This window comes from Chelon labrosus, assembly GCF_963514085.1.
Source record: "Chelon labrosus genome assembly, chromosome: 4".
Classification (NCBI taxonomy): domain Eukaryota; kingdom Metazoa; phylum Chordata; class Actinopteri; order Mugiliformes; family Mugilidae; genus Chelon; species Chelon labrosus.
The window spans coordinates 27,520,130-27,537,159 of NC_140340.1; the positions used below are offsets into that span (position 1 = coordinate 27,520,130).

At 43.2% G+C, this 17,030-nt stretch overlaps 1 protein-coding gene across 8 annotated transcripts in view; it reads right to left on the minus strand.

Moving 5' to 3' along the window:
• The window catches only part of celf4 (CUGBP, Elav-like family member 4), a gene marked incomplete at both ends in the record, with an annotated part of 75,426 nt that extends 63,331 nt beyond the window's left edge, over positions 1-12,095 (minus strand). For 7 of the 8 annotated variants that reach the window (XM_084543049.1, XM_084543046.1, XM_084543048.1 and 4 more), the window contains one exon: positions 11,819-11,966. In XM_084543049.1, the coding sequence (XP_084399175.1) occupies positions 11,819-11,963 (145 nt within the window). Of the gene's footprint in view, positions 1-11,818 lie in introns of all 8 variants that reach the window. The other variant, XM_084543042.1, reaches the window with a different exon arrangement.
• Between the last annotated feature and the right edge of the window lie 4,935 nt (positions 12,096-17,030).

The following is a 17,030-nucleotide window of genomic DNA, read 5'->3' on the forward strand; positions in this document are numbered from 1 at the left end:
CTTTTTCCTCCATTTAACACAATTAAGATGTTTTGCAAAGCTAACATGGACCACTAGTCGCTATAGGAAGGACAGATGAAAGACATTCAGGGATTTTCATATGCAAAGTAAACACAGTTATCCATCCTTTCTAATGTGTCCATGCGTAAGACCAACAAAACAGCAGCCAGCAATTTCTTAAATCACATAATAATTCACTAACATAACATTAACATTAGCATATTAACATTAGTGCATTAAATAGCTCCTAATCCCAAACAGACAGTGGCTGGCCTGTAGAAGCTGTTTGACTGCATGCTCTTAATAGGTTTGCAGATACCTAGTCTTTCCGCCTGCAAGTTGAGGGGACATTTTGTTGTCGTCAGACTAATGAAGCCTTTGGCGCACAAAGTTGATTTTCAAAGTCCCTTTGTTGGCGCTCCAGCCACAGATAATTATATATATTCATCCCCTTTGGCAGTCACTTTTATCCAGCTCATTTAGAGAGCTTGGCTTCCTCTTGGACAAATTGGGACATTGAAAGGCAGATTGGAGTGATAGTTTTTACATTTCGCATCGGTGGCACATTAATCAGGGCAACTATAGCTATGGGAAATGACTTAAGCACCCCGTGAAAAGCAACCCATTTGTCTGTAACAAATAGTATCAGAAAAGTTATGCCTTTATCTAGAATGCATTGTTTCTGCCTGTGTAAATGTCTTGTACTGTGTATCAGTAATTGACCAAGGCATCGCTTAGCTCTTGCTCATTCATTCATAAAAAGTGTAATAATTAAAAAAACAACAGATCGGGCCAGTGCAAGGCACCAAGGAGAGTAACACGGGAAACACAGCTGGTACTTCTGATGGCTGGACTTTCAAATGGGAATTCCACTCAGTAAACAGTAATTATAATTATGACACAAACATCTGAAACGTCTTTGGTGATAAGATTTCTTTTGAATTTTAACTGATATAATAAACCAGATTTGATGAAATCATGACACTGGAAGCTAGTTTTCCAACATCCGGTTTAGAAAGTGGACTTTCATTAGCCTTGGGTAAAGCCAATGTCAAATTAATTGCTGCTGCCCACTGCGTCCTTACGGTATTGATGAACGATCTGTACAAGAACACGTTGTTTCTTTCTCTCTCTCTCTCTCTTTCTCTTCTACACACACACACAGCTGTTGCTCCAGGGAAAGCAAAGCTTATCAACTACCCAAAGCTCACACACTCACACACGCCCGTGCGTGCAAACAGACTTTACTGTCTCTATCTGTAAACCCCACAAAATCATTCCACACCGTGTGAAACGGGGCATGTATACGTTTGGCCAGGATTCCCATCTCCTGTTCTGTGATTAAAGGACCAAACTAATAGGCTGTGTCTCATTGGGAACCTGTGCGGGGCTGGGGGAGACCTCCAAAGCCATTAAATTGCAAATCTGTAATAATTTGCTGAAGGCTTTCTGTCCAGATCATTCCCTGGGCTGATTTGTGCATTGAGGTAGCATTGTGAATGGCCAAGCACAAACCCAGCTGAGCCCACCAGCCAGCCAGCCAAGCAAGTCTTCTGTGAGGCACGCTTCAGACACACACACACACACACACACACACATACATACACACCATACTTGACTTTACAAGAACCACAGTGCAAGGTTTTGTGCTGTGCCTCTCTCATTTAATTTGAATCGATAGTCTCGGCAAAACTAATGCCCGATTTATGAAGGCAGAAGCTAATGATGCAATAAGCAACTGGGACAGTTATAAGAGTGAAGAAGAGCACAAAAGGTGCACACCTGTGAGCTTAAATGTCATTGACCAGCAGGCTCTAAAAGTAAAAACACTCTTTAATAGAATAGAATTTCAGTTTACTCAATGTATCATTGAATCTGATGTAAAGAGTGAAATGGAAATGGATTCAGTCTACAGCATTAGCAGCTCAGCGAATGCCACAACTCAAAGCAATCAGTACTGTTTGTGTTTGCCGCCACTGGGTTTTGTGGTGTATTGTTTTAATCCATATCTTTATACATTTCTGTAGATTATCTTAAAGTATCCCCTAATCACCTGTGTCATGTGCAATACGTTCCTAAAGTATGAACTGAGTGGAGAAATGCCTCTACACTGCTCAGCATTCAGACTTCTGTTTCCTTCTACATCTGCCAGAGACCTATTTAAAGGCCCTAAAAACATATTTTCCCTCCATCAGCTTTTTATGTGAGTAACGGCATCCCACATGAACACTCACAGTTTTGGTTCTTCTGCATGAGAGATTTCTGTGTTTGTGTTTTTACATCTGCCTCTCTCACTGATTCATCAAGCTCAGGATTCAGTCAGGATTTGCAGCATATGAATCAAAAGTCTCAGAGCGCTGAACTACAAATAAAGGCAGAGGACCATTTTTCCAAACCTATGAAACTCTGTTGCTTATTTAATCATTTATACTCAGTATTTTATTGAAAAATAAACTGTTTTGTGCTTGTCTTACGGATGCTCTAAACCAAAACCAAACTTGAGCATGGCTGCAGTGCCGAAGTACTTTATACCGTGTTACTGACCAAGCCATTCCCGAGTGTAAAATGTGTTGTTGGAAAGTGTGAGAGCCAGCACTGCAAAAGGCTAGCTGCATGAAACTGACACTGCTGTCTGTACACGGGGTAATGTTTATGTGGCGCAAAAGCAGCTTCATTGTTTTATGTTGAGCAGCTTATTAAAGGTAGTTTGCTAATCTGTTGGTGTGAAGCAAAAACAAAGGGCACTGTTGCTCTCCTTCCTTTACCTCACCACACCAGGATACAGAAGCAAAGCCTAATACCAAAGGTATCCCTACCATGGTACAGAGTCGTGAAACTGGGAAGGTAACTATAGGGAAACAAAGACAATCAGACAGTGATTTGTAAACTGTGCAATGTAGATGTAGTTTTTTTTAGCTGTCAAGCATGTAAGCCTGCAGAAGGGTGTTTGACATGTGATCGGATCAGGACTCGGACAGGGCAATACTCAACATTGGAATGATCAGGATTGGTTTGGGGGCAAACAAAAACAACAATTGATCAGGAGACATCCCTAAAAGAAATACATAATATTTGAAGTCAAGATTGTACTTGTGTTTGACATTAGAAACACACATACTGTATGAAAGCAACAGCTACAGTGCTCTCAGAGCAGAGAAAAAATGGCCAGTAGTTTTTATAATTGCACAGGTAGCTCTTCTAACCAATTCAACAATGCTAGAGATCATCGATCTTTTATTTTATTTATTTAGAGGATTTGAAATAAGGAAAAAAACGTGGTTTGTCCAGACTTTGCTGCTGCAAAACTTTAATCAAAAAATTTATTAAAGGTATACATATGCCTCCCAGCTGTAGTATACTGCTGATACTGGCACTGTTCTGTTCTTATTCAGCAATAAATTGTTTCTGCCTATAAACACACCATTCTTACTACATATACACGGCCGTACCCTCACATAATAATGAAATACTATATTATAATGAAATTTTGTACATGAGCAAAGCTCAGGAGCATTAAGAATATACAAATTATTTATTGTGCACAAAACTGACAAGTACAGCAAGACCTGTCCCATTTACGTGTTGTCAGAGATCATGTTAATATGGAGGGCATTTGCTTATTTACCCCTGGGGCAGCTGGGAGCTGCAGGGGTCTAATTCTGCTCCCATCCCAGGAAGGTCATTCTCCCTTCTCGAGCCATGATGGCCACAGAGTAGTGCTTAAATCTGGCAAAACGCAGCCTATAAATTATAGCAGAGGACAGAGGGGTCAGAGCCTGGCATGGAACTGGGCCAGAAGCTATCAATCTGCCGGGGCCAGTGAGCGCGACATCTGTCTCTGGGACTCCCTCACTCTTTCTACTTCTATCTATTTCATTTTTTTTTTTTTTTTTTTCAGTCCCTACCAGCTACCTTTCGTTCTTTCTTCTTCTTGCTCACTGTGTGTCTGTCATTGAAACGATCTCTCCGTGCCTCCATTTTTAGTCTGCACCTCACTTTACGAGCTCTGCTCCCTTTCTTTCTTATATCGCTCTGCCTCTTGATATTCTCTATCTGGCTTTGTGTGCAGCCCCCACCCAAACTCTCTTCCGCGGATATCCCTTTCCTCTTTTCACGCATTCTCTTACATCATCCCTGTTTCAACATCTCTCTGATTCTCCATCCCTCTCTCCCGCTTTCCCTCTGTCTTGAGCTCCTTGTCGTTTTACGCACTCTTGCACCATCTCCCTCTGCAGCGATATGTTTTGGTCTATCTGCTCTCCAACCAGCAGGACAGGATAAAAGCCTTGATGTACTTTCTCTCAATGTGATGCCAATATGATTCAAATGGTAATTTCTGACCGTAAAATGCACTGATCTGCACAGTACTGGAGGAAATAAAATGGACTGATATGGACCCAGAGGGTATACAGAAACAAATACTAATTTTGAAATACAAATTCAAAGCTGCTGCCTTTTTTCACTGCAGAATGTGCAAACTACACATTTTCCACAAAAGATTTAACTTAATTACCAACCTTCTCTGAACTGTTGAAACAATCCTCTCACTTCAGATAAAGGTACAGTAACAAGTGGTCTAAATGTAAGATGCTGACTCTGGGAGTCAAAACTTGTCAAGCCTAATCTACAACAAACACGTCCTTTGGTTGACGTGTCAGAACGTCTCGCATTACACTTGCTGCCCAAACCCTCGAAAACTTCCGCATGACTTATTAATCCTCCTCCATTTTCTGAATCAAACTTGGCTTTGAATAATTGAGAGGGATCTTTGAAAAGCCCTAACCTCCATTCCCACCTTCCTTTTACAAGTCAACGTGGTGCATTTTTAATTGGGGGACATGAAATAGGCATGAAGGGAGATGGGAGAGAAGTGAATTGAATCAGGGACACTCAAACCTGGCAGTCATGTCACAGCATCGGCGGCTGTATGTGTGCATACAGAGGAGGCTAAATATGTGTCTGGCCTGACAAGTCACACACGCTCGACAGCCTTTGCCGGGCTTTCCGTCTGGGATAAACAGTACACAGCTCATGTAATCCCTGCTTTAGAATATCCCAGCAGGCAGACCTAGATACGCCACTTTGAGTTATGTTTAGCAATTTGGTTGAGAATAAACATCAATTCAACTTTCTATGAACCATAAATCTCCAAAAGCAGAATGATTTGTTTAGTATGTATGGAACAATTTCATATGTGCTAAAAGAGTAATTGAAAGTGCACGCAATACAGGTGGGAGAAACAGCGAGGGCTTATTACTGTACGGGTTTGGAAGGTAGGAACAATGACTTGCTTTTTCTGATACCAGAATAAATTCTAACCTTCAGAATAATGTAAGAAATAGTCAAAACAAAAAAAAAATAAATGTAAATACATTAGAGGGAGTCTGAAAGGGATAAAAGACTTTAGGCGCTGGATATGTAACAAGAATTAATGCGTGCTGGGTATGCATTAATGGGCCACTGCCACAGTTAGCTATGACGAACTTTGGTTCTATTTGTCATATTGCTGCTGTGTCATGCTGTGGAAAGCCACTGCAGTAGAGAGCTGCAGCTGGACCCGTTTTCTTGAGCATACTGAGAGTCCAATCCATCAGGTTTGGACCTAACATATAAATATGAAACAATAAAAGTCAGTATTAAATGTTACTCTGGCCGGGGTTGAAGTTTGATGAGGGTGTAAACGTAGGCGCAGTTCTATAGTCTGCAGCATAATAACACACAGAAGGCACACACATCTGAAACATAGTGGATGCACATATAGAAATATGAATAGAAGACAAATATGCAAAGAAAATGTATACTCATCCTTATACCCCCGACTGTGTAAAGCTTGATAAAAGGAGTCAGTTTCATAAATCACCAGTTTCATTGTTCACAAACAAGAAGGTTCAAATCCTTTTCAGTGTTGGAAAAAATAAATAATGTTTAAAACTTTTACAACTAGAGCACGGTGTTCATTTAAACGGCACAGATAAGACTTCCAGAAATGGACGTGAATGTAAAAATATGGCGCTAAATAATAAGGAGACCCTTATCATACGTAGTCAACTCTGAAGGCTATATACTAGAAGGCTAGGAGGCCATATACGATTGTGTTATGGAAACAGTATTTATGAATCTAGATGAAAGTGCTGTATTTATATTTATGAGCACATTGTATTTATCTTCCTTTAAATCTCACTAAAGTTATCAAGCTGAAAAGAAAAAAATAAACAGGGCTCTTCCCCCGCAGGAAGCGTTATTATTAGCACCGAAGACTTGAATATAATCACCAGCAAAATAACTCGAAAACAGGATGTAACACTTTCCAACATTTGGAAAATATTGCATTTCTTCATCTCCAGAACCGGCCAGTGGTGTGCTGAAGCAGGAGGGGGGCGTGGAAGATGTGTTAAGAGGAGCTAAAAGATTGAAGAGGCCCAAGGCGTCATCTTTTTAAAAATTTACCACAGAGCACAATAATAGTTAGCTGATGCAAGAGCCCTGAAAACAAAAAAATATTTACCTCTCCAAGGAGCTCTTGTCAAAAAGGGATTTTTTATTTTTTTTTATCCTCTGAAAAATGGATACACCGGGGCAATGAACATGGCAATAAGAAAGTGAGATTAGGAAACGAACAAAGGAAAGTAAAATAAATTGAGTCTAAATATCTTAGCCTGTTTTTATGGAAAACAAAAGACCACATGTTGATTAAACATTTAAGGCAGGCAGCCCTGAGCTATTTAACAAAACACAAGAAAGCCTTTACACACTTTATCTATCTATCTATCTATCTATCTATCTATCTATCTATCTGTACATCTACCTACCTGCCTACCCATCTGCGAAAACTGTTGAGATCAGCAACCTCTCTCTGACCTAACCCTCTAACAATGGCCACAAATCTACTGTGTTGTGCTTCTCCACAGGTCAGCACTGCCATCCACAGTGAGACATGACTTTTCCACGTGTGACCATTAACTGCATAACTCCACAACGGTATGTTCTAACCGGACCATTTTGCTTGACGGGCTCCTGAACTTTTACAGGCCACTTTCCGTATATACAAAAATGCAATTATTTACTTTTGTGTGCACCAAAGTTGCCTTTTGAATGCTGAGTGTGTTATCTTAGTTGAAGTGAAATGAGATGAACAGGTACAGCCATCCCTTCACATTATCTCTCTGTGTGTATGTAAAGGTCAGTGGTTTTAATGTGAGGACTGCCGAGGTCAGAGGAGCCAGAGGGCTCCACCTTCCTGACAGGACACATAACTCCTAACCTGCTGTTAGCATGCTAATGCTTGCATGAGCACTCCCTCCATTGGCTCGGCAAGACCATCTCTCACTGCGACTAACTGGCTCCCTGCTCGGCCATCAGCCGGCCCCCATCTGACAGTCCCCTCCAATAATAATGGACAACAGAGGCAGCACTGCCTTGACAATGGTCCTCCTGACAAATTAGGCTCACTGTACTCCCCAGTCTGGCTCCGCCTCTTGTTGCTTGGCAGTTCTGGGCTCTGACAGGACAGGGGCGAGGGGGTTCGGTGTGGCGATGATGGTAGAGTGCACTTTGGCATAAAGCGATCTTTTCTATGGCACTCAGAATCAGTTGTGATGCGTCTTCGTAGAAGCAGGGCACAATGTGGGGCCTGAGCGTGCATTCTGAGCTGAGCTGAGGATTCTGGGCCAGACAGAGAAGACGCACATAAACACACTCACGTTGATGCACACACACACAATCGTCCCAAACCGAATGAGAGAGGAGGAGAGAGAAGGACTCCACAGAGAGGATGATGCAACCGGAGTGAAATTTTTCGGCCGGAACGCATGCTGCATTAACGCAGACCTGCAGGACGAAGAACGTCATCCTTTCTTTGTTCAGAGCCAAATTCGGTTTTCTCTTCCTTTGTTTTTGTTTGCATATGGCAACCTGTAACATCGAATTGCTTGCAATAAAACACAGCATGAATTGTTCATGTTACTGGCATCGTGACTTCCTGGCCTCACCAAACATGGGAAGCAGTGATCACCTGAATCTGCTTCCTGGGCACATTTAAGTAAAAGTGGCTCAAATATCAAACCCAAGGCATTCATAAGGAACCATCCCTTTATGACCTGCACAGATTATGGCCCCCATCTGTAGAATAAGTCATCTGCAATTTGGGTAAATTTAAAGAATTGGTCATTACACTGTTATCTCTGCTTGTTTGATTTTAATCATACTGAACCTAAAGTGATTATATGATCATTTCAGCTCAAGTATTGATATCAGATTATAAAATGGTTTAATAGCCAGTGCAGCTCTTTCCATACATTAAGCCAGTAGTTTGTTTTCTCAGTGAAGAAGGCCTTTTGAAAGCAACTGATCCAAACTAAATAATTTGGCGTTTTCTTCATCCCTTGCTCGGTCAAAACCGACAGTTTGGTCCAACTCTAAATGAAGTTTTAACACTTGCCTTTACTTTGAGCAACTCTCTGGCTTTGTAACTACATTAACTGTCTGAGCCTATGGCGGGAGCTGCTCCTAATCTATTTTATTTTGACCAAGGGCAAATATATTGCTCGCATTAAATTACCACAGAATGAAACGACAGTAAAGCAAACTTTGGCAACAGTTGCATATGCATTTGCTTAGGGGAAAAAAAAGGAAGATGTAGACAATAAAGGCCTGTCTACTAACACGATACCTGCCCATAGATGTGACAGTAAACAGTAGATAACACCTTCAATTATTAACCGTCTTCCCCATATCATCGCAGCTCAATTTCCCCAGTGATTATTACATGAAATCAGGCTGATGAATAGGGCTAGCAATCATATCTACACCTACTCTTCTAGAATAGCTCCCCACCTCCCATGCTGCAATGCCAGAGAGAAGAGAAAGGGCTGGCTCTTTGTGCTCTCCGTGCCTCTCAGCCCCGTTGTGCTTGGTAGCAGCAGCAGCAGCAGCAGCAGCAGCAGCAGCCGGTGACCATTATAAATGGCCTCTATTAGCATGGCTCGGTCGCAGAGGGGAGAGAAATAAAATCATTGGGAGAATGTAGGCCTGCACTGGTGTCCCTGTGCCCGTTACCAAGCTCTGGCGACCCCCGTCCCAAGCGTCCCTCCTCCACGCTCCCTCCACCCCTCCATTGCAAGGGGACACAATCCTAAAGACTAGATTACTAGTGATACATGGAGTCATTATGGGGAGGGTTATGGCAATAGTATCACAGGCGGAGCTGACAATAGCAATAATAGGGGTCTCTTTCTTCAGTGGTAGTATTACCAAGCTTGTTGATGTACAGCAGAAAAGGACAAGGGCCTTTTATTACCTCCCGGAGCAGAAAAAGCTTTGCATTATCTACCTGAAAGCAGCGCTTATTTCTTTGTAGAAGTGACATGTCTCTGTGGGTAAAGTTAAATGAACACTACAGTATCCCCAGATGAGGCATTACAGTGTTAACTATGACAGTTACTAACTTATAGACCACTGGGAAAAACAGGGCTACAACAAAAACTGTAAAGTAAAATGATCGGTCATCTGTACTCTCCGGTTCAACCTGAGGCTTTGTACTACCACAGCCATTACGGAGCATGATGCACTGTCGCTGAACAGGCAACACGTTCAATGAAAAGAGAAGGAAGGAACGGAAAGAATGAAGAGGATTGAGCAGAGTTAATGAAGAAGAGAAAAGGGGGAAGAGAGGAACGGAAGAGGAGTTTTCTAGTGGGCCGTTCTATAGACTTCACTCCACTGGAGCATTTCACACCGTAAAGGTTCATCATGCCCGCAGCTCGACTCTCTCAAGTTGTACAGGAAACTAAAGGAAAACTTTGAAATAACCACTCCGTGTCCAAACATTAAATCGCAATCATTTTAACAGCTGAGATTTCAATTTAGAACATGCAGAGATTAACTGAGTCGCTCCAAAGTGATTGTGCATTTACTCTCAAACTCTCGCTTTGATGGCTTACTCTACCTGACTCCCCTTATGCCGCGTAGTCCTCAATAAAACCAGCGTGACGGCAGCGTTCACAGTCAGTCACTTTACCTGTTATTTGTGGGACGTGCTGTCTTTTACTGCTAATTTGGGGATCTTGTACAGAAACCTCAGGATGGTGTGAGGAGGCTGTGGAGAAATCGCGGCCTTCAAACAGCTTGCAGTGAGCTCGTAAGCCAGGGAGTAGCTCGTGCCTCCAGCTAGTTAAAATATGAGCACAGCGGGGGCTCGCTAATGAAAGCGGGGGCCCAGCCCGGGAAGCAGGGCCGTATATCGCGGTGAGGAGACAGTTCTTAGAATCAGCTGGCGAGCCGTGCCTATAGTTCTGGGGCCACTGGTGATTAACTGTCCAACAGGGAGTTGCTACTACAGCTGGGCTATTAATAAAAGATACCCCCATCCCCCCCAACCACCACCACCACCACTACCCTTCTCCCACCTCTTTGGTTTCTTTCATGCCTGCAGACAGTCTCCGCCCTCTGGACGTATTTGTATATCATAATCATTTCCTGACACATGGTGGATGTCACACAATGTTTACACGGGACAGAGAGAGGCTCATAAGGGGGAGGAGTGGGGGGGGCCTGAAAAGTGACAGCTTATTCTTGATGCACCTTACTCCCCTAGGAGATGTCCTGCAGGTAGGCTATAGCAGATCAATTAGTGACCTCTCATTAGATGGTGATTTGCACAGAATGACCCTTCCCTTGAGGGTAGAAAATAAAATACAGGTTTAAAGGGCCATGATTCCTGTTCCTGTCAGGGCCGATCCTTTCTGATCCAGCCAGGGGTCTCGTGTTTCAACAAAAGTTCACCATAATTCACGGCCACCTATATTTTAGCAAAAGGATCGGGCTCAGTGTCAGCTGTGGCCGCACCAGGAAAAGTTACAGAAAGTAAGAAAGAAAGAAAGAAAATCAGAGAAGGCTGACTGTCATTGGAAAGTTTCAATCTGTCCAAATATATATCTTTGCAACCTGTCATTTTTGCAGGGATGCTTTTTTAGATTTTATTTAAGAAAGAAAGAATAACTGGAAGCACCTGATTTCAAAACAAAACAAAGGCTAAAAGGCTGTAAAAGAAAAGAAGAAAGGAAAGTCGGCTTACATTATATTCATAGGCCTGTTCCTTCCACTGTCGTACACGTTCGCTGACACGTGCACGCGCGACCTGCCCCCTCTCTACCTCCCCCCTTCCCTTCCTCCCCCCCATCACACCCCCAACCCCCCAACTCACACACACACACACACACGCCGAGCGAGTTACAGGCAACAGAGTGTACTGTGCTGCGGGGCAATCAAACACAACCTCCCCGCTATTGCGACGTGAAAACGTGAGGTTAATGGCCTGGATTTAGCGCTGTGAATGAAAGCACGTTTACAACCGCCGGACTAGATACTCCCGTGCACGCTTCCCAGATAGGAACACCGCTCCTCCTAACAGCAGCCTACATAAATCCAAGACGTCGTGACTCCCGATTCGTGACACTCTCATGCTGGGATATATTTGCTCAATAAGGTAGAAAATGAAGCACAGGATTTGGAAACCGGGCAGTGACAAGTCTAGTGAAAGAGATGGTCCCTTTTTTTTCTTTCAGTGCCATCTATCCCTGAAACAACACGCAGAAAGTCATTCAAGCTTCAGCACTATAGGAAATTGCACAATTTGCCAACAATCGCTCTGTCCTATACCGGTCCAATCCTGCGTGATTTAGGGTCCCCGCTCTCAATAGTGTGTGACAGATTTCACACACACACAAAAAAAAAAAACCCAAAAAACAATAAATAAATAAATAAATAAAAACAAAAAAGAAAAACGAGAATAGTAATAGGTGTCTCAGGGAATATAACCCACCTTTGTGCATGCCCGTGAAGCGGTCTTTGAGCACAGTGAGCTCGTAGATCTTGCCGAACTCCTCGAAGAGGGGCCGGAGGTCCTTCTCGTCCAGGTTGCGGGGGATCTGACCGATGAAGAGTTTGATGGCATCGTGGTCCTTCATGGGGATGGTGGCCGGGCATCCCGCCGGACTGTGGCTGTGGTTTAATCCGTTCACGAGTCCGTTCGTGCTGGCGGAGACCACACCGACACCGTGCACCGTGCCGTCCACCTGCCCGTTGGTTAAAGTTGCCATCTTCGGACCGGCCAGTGAGTTGGGATGGGTGCAACAGCAGCGGATGGTGATGGTGGAGAATCGTTTTACGGTAGGAAAAAAAAGCTGGTGGAAGTCTTGGTCAGAATTTGGTTCCGAGACCAAGCCGTGCCAGAGACGATTCCGCTCTCGTCCTATCAAAGCCAGTATTTACAATAATTTGAAAACACATGTAGCTTTTGGCGAAGACGCATATCAAAAGCGCGCAATGCCGTTGGTCCCGGTGGAGGCTTTGATTCCTTATATTTATGTCCTACCCAATAACTCGTTCATTGATTTCATAAAAGAGAGAGAGAGAGAAAGAGAGGGAAGGAGAAGGGGGAGGGAGAGAGAAAGATGAGAGAAGAGAGAGAGAGCGAGAGGAGGAGAGAGAGACCAAGAGCGTTCACTGTCTATTTACACCCACGTTCCTTCGTCCCAGCTTCTTGGCACCCTTTTATTTTTTTGCATTGAGGAGTCGGTATGGGTGTCTTCTTGGTTTAAACGGACAGGGCCGGCTCAACCTCCGCCAGTACAGTGGGGAGGTTTGAATAAAGGGGGGCGTTTTAAACTCGGCACATATAAACCCAGCGTTTTCTGACCCCCCCTTTCTTACTCGAGGAGCCAGTGGTACATTCCACCAAGGGGAGAGGGTCTATAAATAGAGAGATATAGAGAATACGGTCCTTTGTGCTCCTACTCAGAGCAAATAACTACACGTTCACGAACTCAAGAATCGAATACTTTTTTCACTGGCATACACACTGCTCCTATTAATTGCAATAAAGAAGCGTCTTAACAACAATTTCCGCCTGACATGGTCAGTTTTTTGTAATAATAAACATTCGCCAAGGAGGGGATGTGATTGAAAAGGGGACTGCGGATCTCCGGAGGTTTGATTTTGTGCTTAAATCACATTTCATATCACCTCTTCGCCTCCCTCATCCTCTACGCCAGCAGCAGCAGCAGCAGCAGCAGCAGTGAATGGCTGCATCCTTACTTAGCTCCAGGGCTGCGGACAGCTCCGTGGTGCTGAAATTCAGTCCCACATGCGAAGCTAAAATTCACGAGCAGAAGATTCCTCTGACAGCGAACCAAGCGATGATTTCGCACCAGTTAGACCACACATTATGATGGTGCTTTCTCTACGAAAGTCATGTGGGATAGATGATTTGCTTCCCCAGAAAGGGGAAGTATGTGAGCACCGCCGAGTGGCGTAGAGAGGGCGCACATGGAAGAGGAGGGAAAAAAAAACACACAGGAGAGGGACAAATTGAAACGAAATTGCACATAAATCCAAAATCAGCAACACTCATACGCATTTGGTTTACTACAGAGGTTGAAGATGGTAAAAAAGAAAAAATAAATCTAACTAAATCAAAATTTTGAGTAGATGGTGGTGTGCCACACTTCAGAAGTGAGAGGCATCACCATTCACAATAAATACAGCGCGAGAATTTACGAAAAGCTGGTTCTCCGTGAAGTGGACACAATGTTCATTCAGTTTCTTCATCACACAGAGGGATCAACCAGACAGTTTGAGTTAGTTTACCACTCCCTCGTTGAATGAGGGAGTGGTAAAGTAATTCAAAGATTATCGTATCTTGTTATCTTATCTAATTAATTTCTGTGAAAGAAATGTACACACCATTCTTGACTGGTAGAAAATTAAAGACCATTCTGTTGTTTTTTTTTTATGTTAACAGTTTTACCATCACGCCCCAGGACAGAGCTCTGATGATCTGGTGATCTTTATATGACAGTGAACACCATCTGACTCCAGCAGTCGCTCCCTATCTGCGAGGACACACGGCATCCGGTAAATCGGCCCGGGAAAGGTGCAAGTGTACAGTATATTTGAACATTCACTGGCACGACTTCTCAGTTAAGATAATTGAATTCTGGTGTATTCCTCTGGGAGTCCGTTCATGCTGTTTATCTCTATTCCCAAAGGAGAACATCCACACCCGGGGTGGCGGTAATGTATAAATGATAAGAGAGCTGATAATCCTGTTTGAATCCCAGCTGATGAATGCCATTTTAACGGTCAGCAAATCAGACTATTAACAATGAATAACTAACAGTGGAGTTGCCAGTTGCCTCTCTTGCCGGGCAGTCTGTTTAAATAGCACGATTCAACTCCATTATATCACAGTGAGTGTGAAATTCGGACACAGGGGAGCAACCATGTGCACATGGACCATGTTGAGCTGCTAGGGAAAATAGGAAGCAATACTGCTCCTACAAATTCATAATATACTGTGAATTAATGTTGTTTTCATTTTGGTTATGAGGCATCCCCACATCTACCCAACCCCTGCCTAGACATTAGCAAACCATTAAATAACAAAAGGCTCACTCTCACGGATACACAGCTCCTCTCTCACCTCTTTCCGCTCTTCTGCCAGCTAAATGGCCCGGTAATGTCATCCCGTTCTCACGGCATGACCGAGCCCCAGCAGTTGCGACGGCGGTGGGTGAGGGGGACGGGGCTTGGCTTTCTTTGGCATGACACCGTGCTCTGCTCTCCAAGCTTTCCCCCGGGGCCCACACTCCATTCACCACAGCAGTCCTGTCTGCGCTCACGCCTCACTTACCTCAAGCAATATTTTTTAATACAAGGGCGAAATGGGAGGGCACAAATCATTGTAATTATGTTCAGTGGGTTACTGCCGCGATGATTATGTGAGGTACGGTGCCACGATGGTTCCCTCACGGTCTGTCTTGTCACCACAACCTACCTGTGAGGTAGTGGAATGGCTTCGGTGGCTGAGCCCATCGGACTGATAACAATAACACGCAATTAACGAGCAGGACGTGTAGCAGTGTGTCTTTTCACTCCCCAAATGGTGCTTATTTCAACCCGTTTGGGTATGCTCAAATATGACTGTGTGGCTCTTGCAAATCATTTGCGCCCACTGCACAGGCGTGCTGAGAGCAATACTCAAAGCACCCGGTCTGTCAAACAAATTTTCATATTTATTCTGTTACTTATACATTCCCCCAAATCTGTTTGATGCAATGAAATGATTTCATTTCTGCAAATATAAATGATAATCTAGTTTCCAATGCTCGTTCGTGAAATAAATCAAAGTTGGACTGTTAATATTTACAGCTTCATAGAGACTAGATTGCGACTGTTAAACTGCACCAACAAAAGGGCCTTTAAATAGAGGAATGCTGACAGAGATAAGCCTCTGTCCATGGTGCTGAAACTGATGTGGTACAACGGTAACAAATGTATGCCCCTGTCCATGGTGCTGAATTTAATACAGTGCAATTCAGACAAGTGTTGCTCCTTTATAAGACAAGAAGCCCCTATAAATTCTCAATGACAAAGCTTAAGCCCTGTAACAAGGCACTGTGAACAAGGTGTAAATGATCATACGTCGCCTTGCTATTTCCCTCAAAATATTCCTCTAAGCTCATCAAAAAGAGGTCACTTCATACTCCCCTCCCCCCCCCCCAGTGAACCTGTGCAATCATACAGCAGAAGATGCCTATTTTCCCTGGGAATATTGCTCCCTTGCTCGTCATGGCTTCAATTTTCAGTTTCAGCACTGTAAACGGTTGCAGCAAGGCAAATAAATGAAAAGGGAAATGAAATTCTGGGTAGCCAAGTTACACAAATAGATTGATAATCTGCATGGGGCACCATAAAGTGCTCCGACATTTTCAATATTACCTATTCTGCATAGTAATGTCTTTTCTCACCTCTCCTTCATACAGGACAAAGTTCTAAATCTCCTTTAGCCTTGGGACACCCAGGCTGTATATCACCTCCCAGTAATTTAGGAGGAAGAGCACAAAGGAATGAGGAAATGGCAGGTGCATGACTAAATGCTCAGAAAGTTTAGAGGGACAAGAAGGGCAGTAAGGTTCTCTTTAACTTGATTAGCACCAATTTGTTAGAGATTGGAAGGGATGTGCCAAGAACAGAATTACTGCAGTCATTTAAGATGTGTGTATAAAAATTACACTGTGTACTTGGCTTATACTGTATCTGTGTGATATGCTGACTTCTAAAAACAGTTTATTATATGCAAAGATTCCCATCGACTTTACACTAGTTTATAAATTACTTAATAAAGAGGGACACACAAATATATGGAAACCCATACAAACATAGCTGGTAATTGTGAGTATTTATTCATTTCCTGGGGAAAAACTGCGTTTTATTGGGTCATGTGTGGAATGAACAGTCCTACCGTGGAAGTTAGCTGACACTGGGATGAGAGGCAGCGTATTATCTCCCCTTGGGCAAAAACAAACAAAGCCACAAATGCATTCAATAACGCATTAAACCATTAAAATAATTTGGAAAATATCCTTCCAGCAGATCTGTGGCCTAAACATGTCTCGAAACCTTTGTTTAGTTTAATACACACAGGGCTCTTGCTGTAATAAATTATGGCTTTAAAAATTCGAACATGAGTGTAGTTCCATTTAACACATAATTTAAGTATGCAAAGCTTCACACTCCACTCACCACCGGCAATAAAAATAATTTCTATACAAACCAAGTCCAGCTAAGTTTAAGTCGTGCTTTGGTGCATGATATTACAAACTGTTTCTCTGTAAGAATTAAAAAAATTGCTGCATGACGCATTTGCTGCCCAAAATATCTCAAATGAGCATACAGATTATAAAACAATGATGGCAGATGCTATGGATGTTAACATGAAGCCTGTAGATTTGTGAAATTCAGAGTCTCATGGGAAACTCATTCTGTGGAACAATGAGGTGTGTCTGTCTCTTGCCTCTGCAGTTATACCTGGCCTGCATTGGAAAGAGATTAGTGTTGTGACATTTGACATGGGTAGGCGTCTCCGCTTGTGCCAAGTCCCGGGTTGCACAGATCAGCCATGCTGACAGCTCCTCTTCTGACTGACTTGGCTGTCCTGAAAACACAAGCCTCTTGACAAACACCAGCTTCTC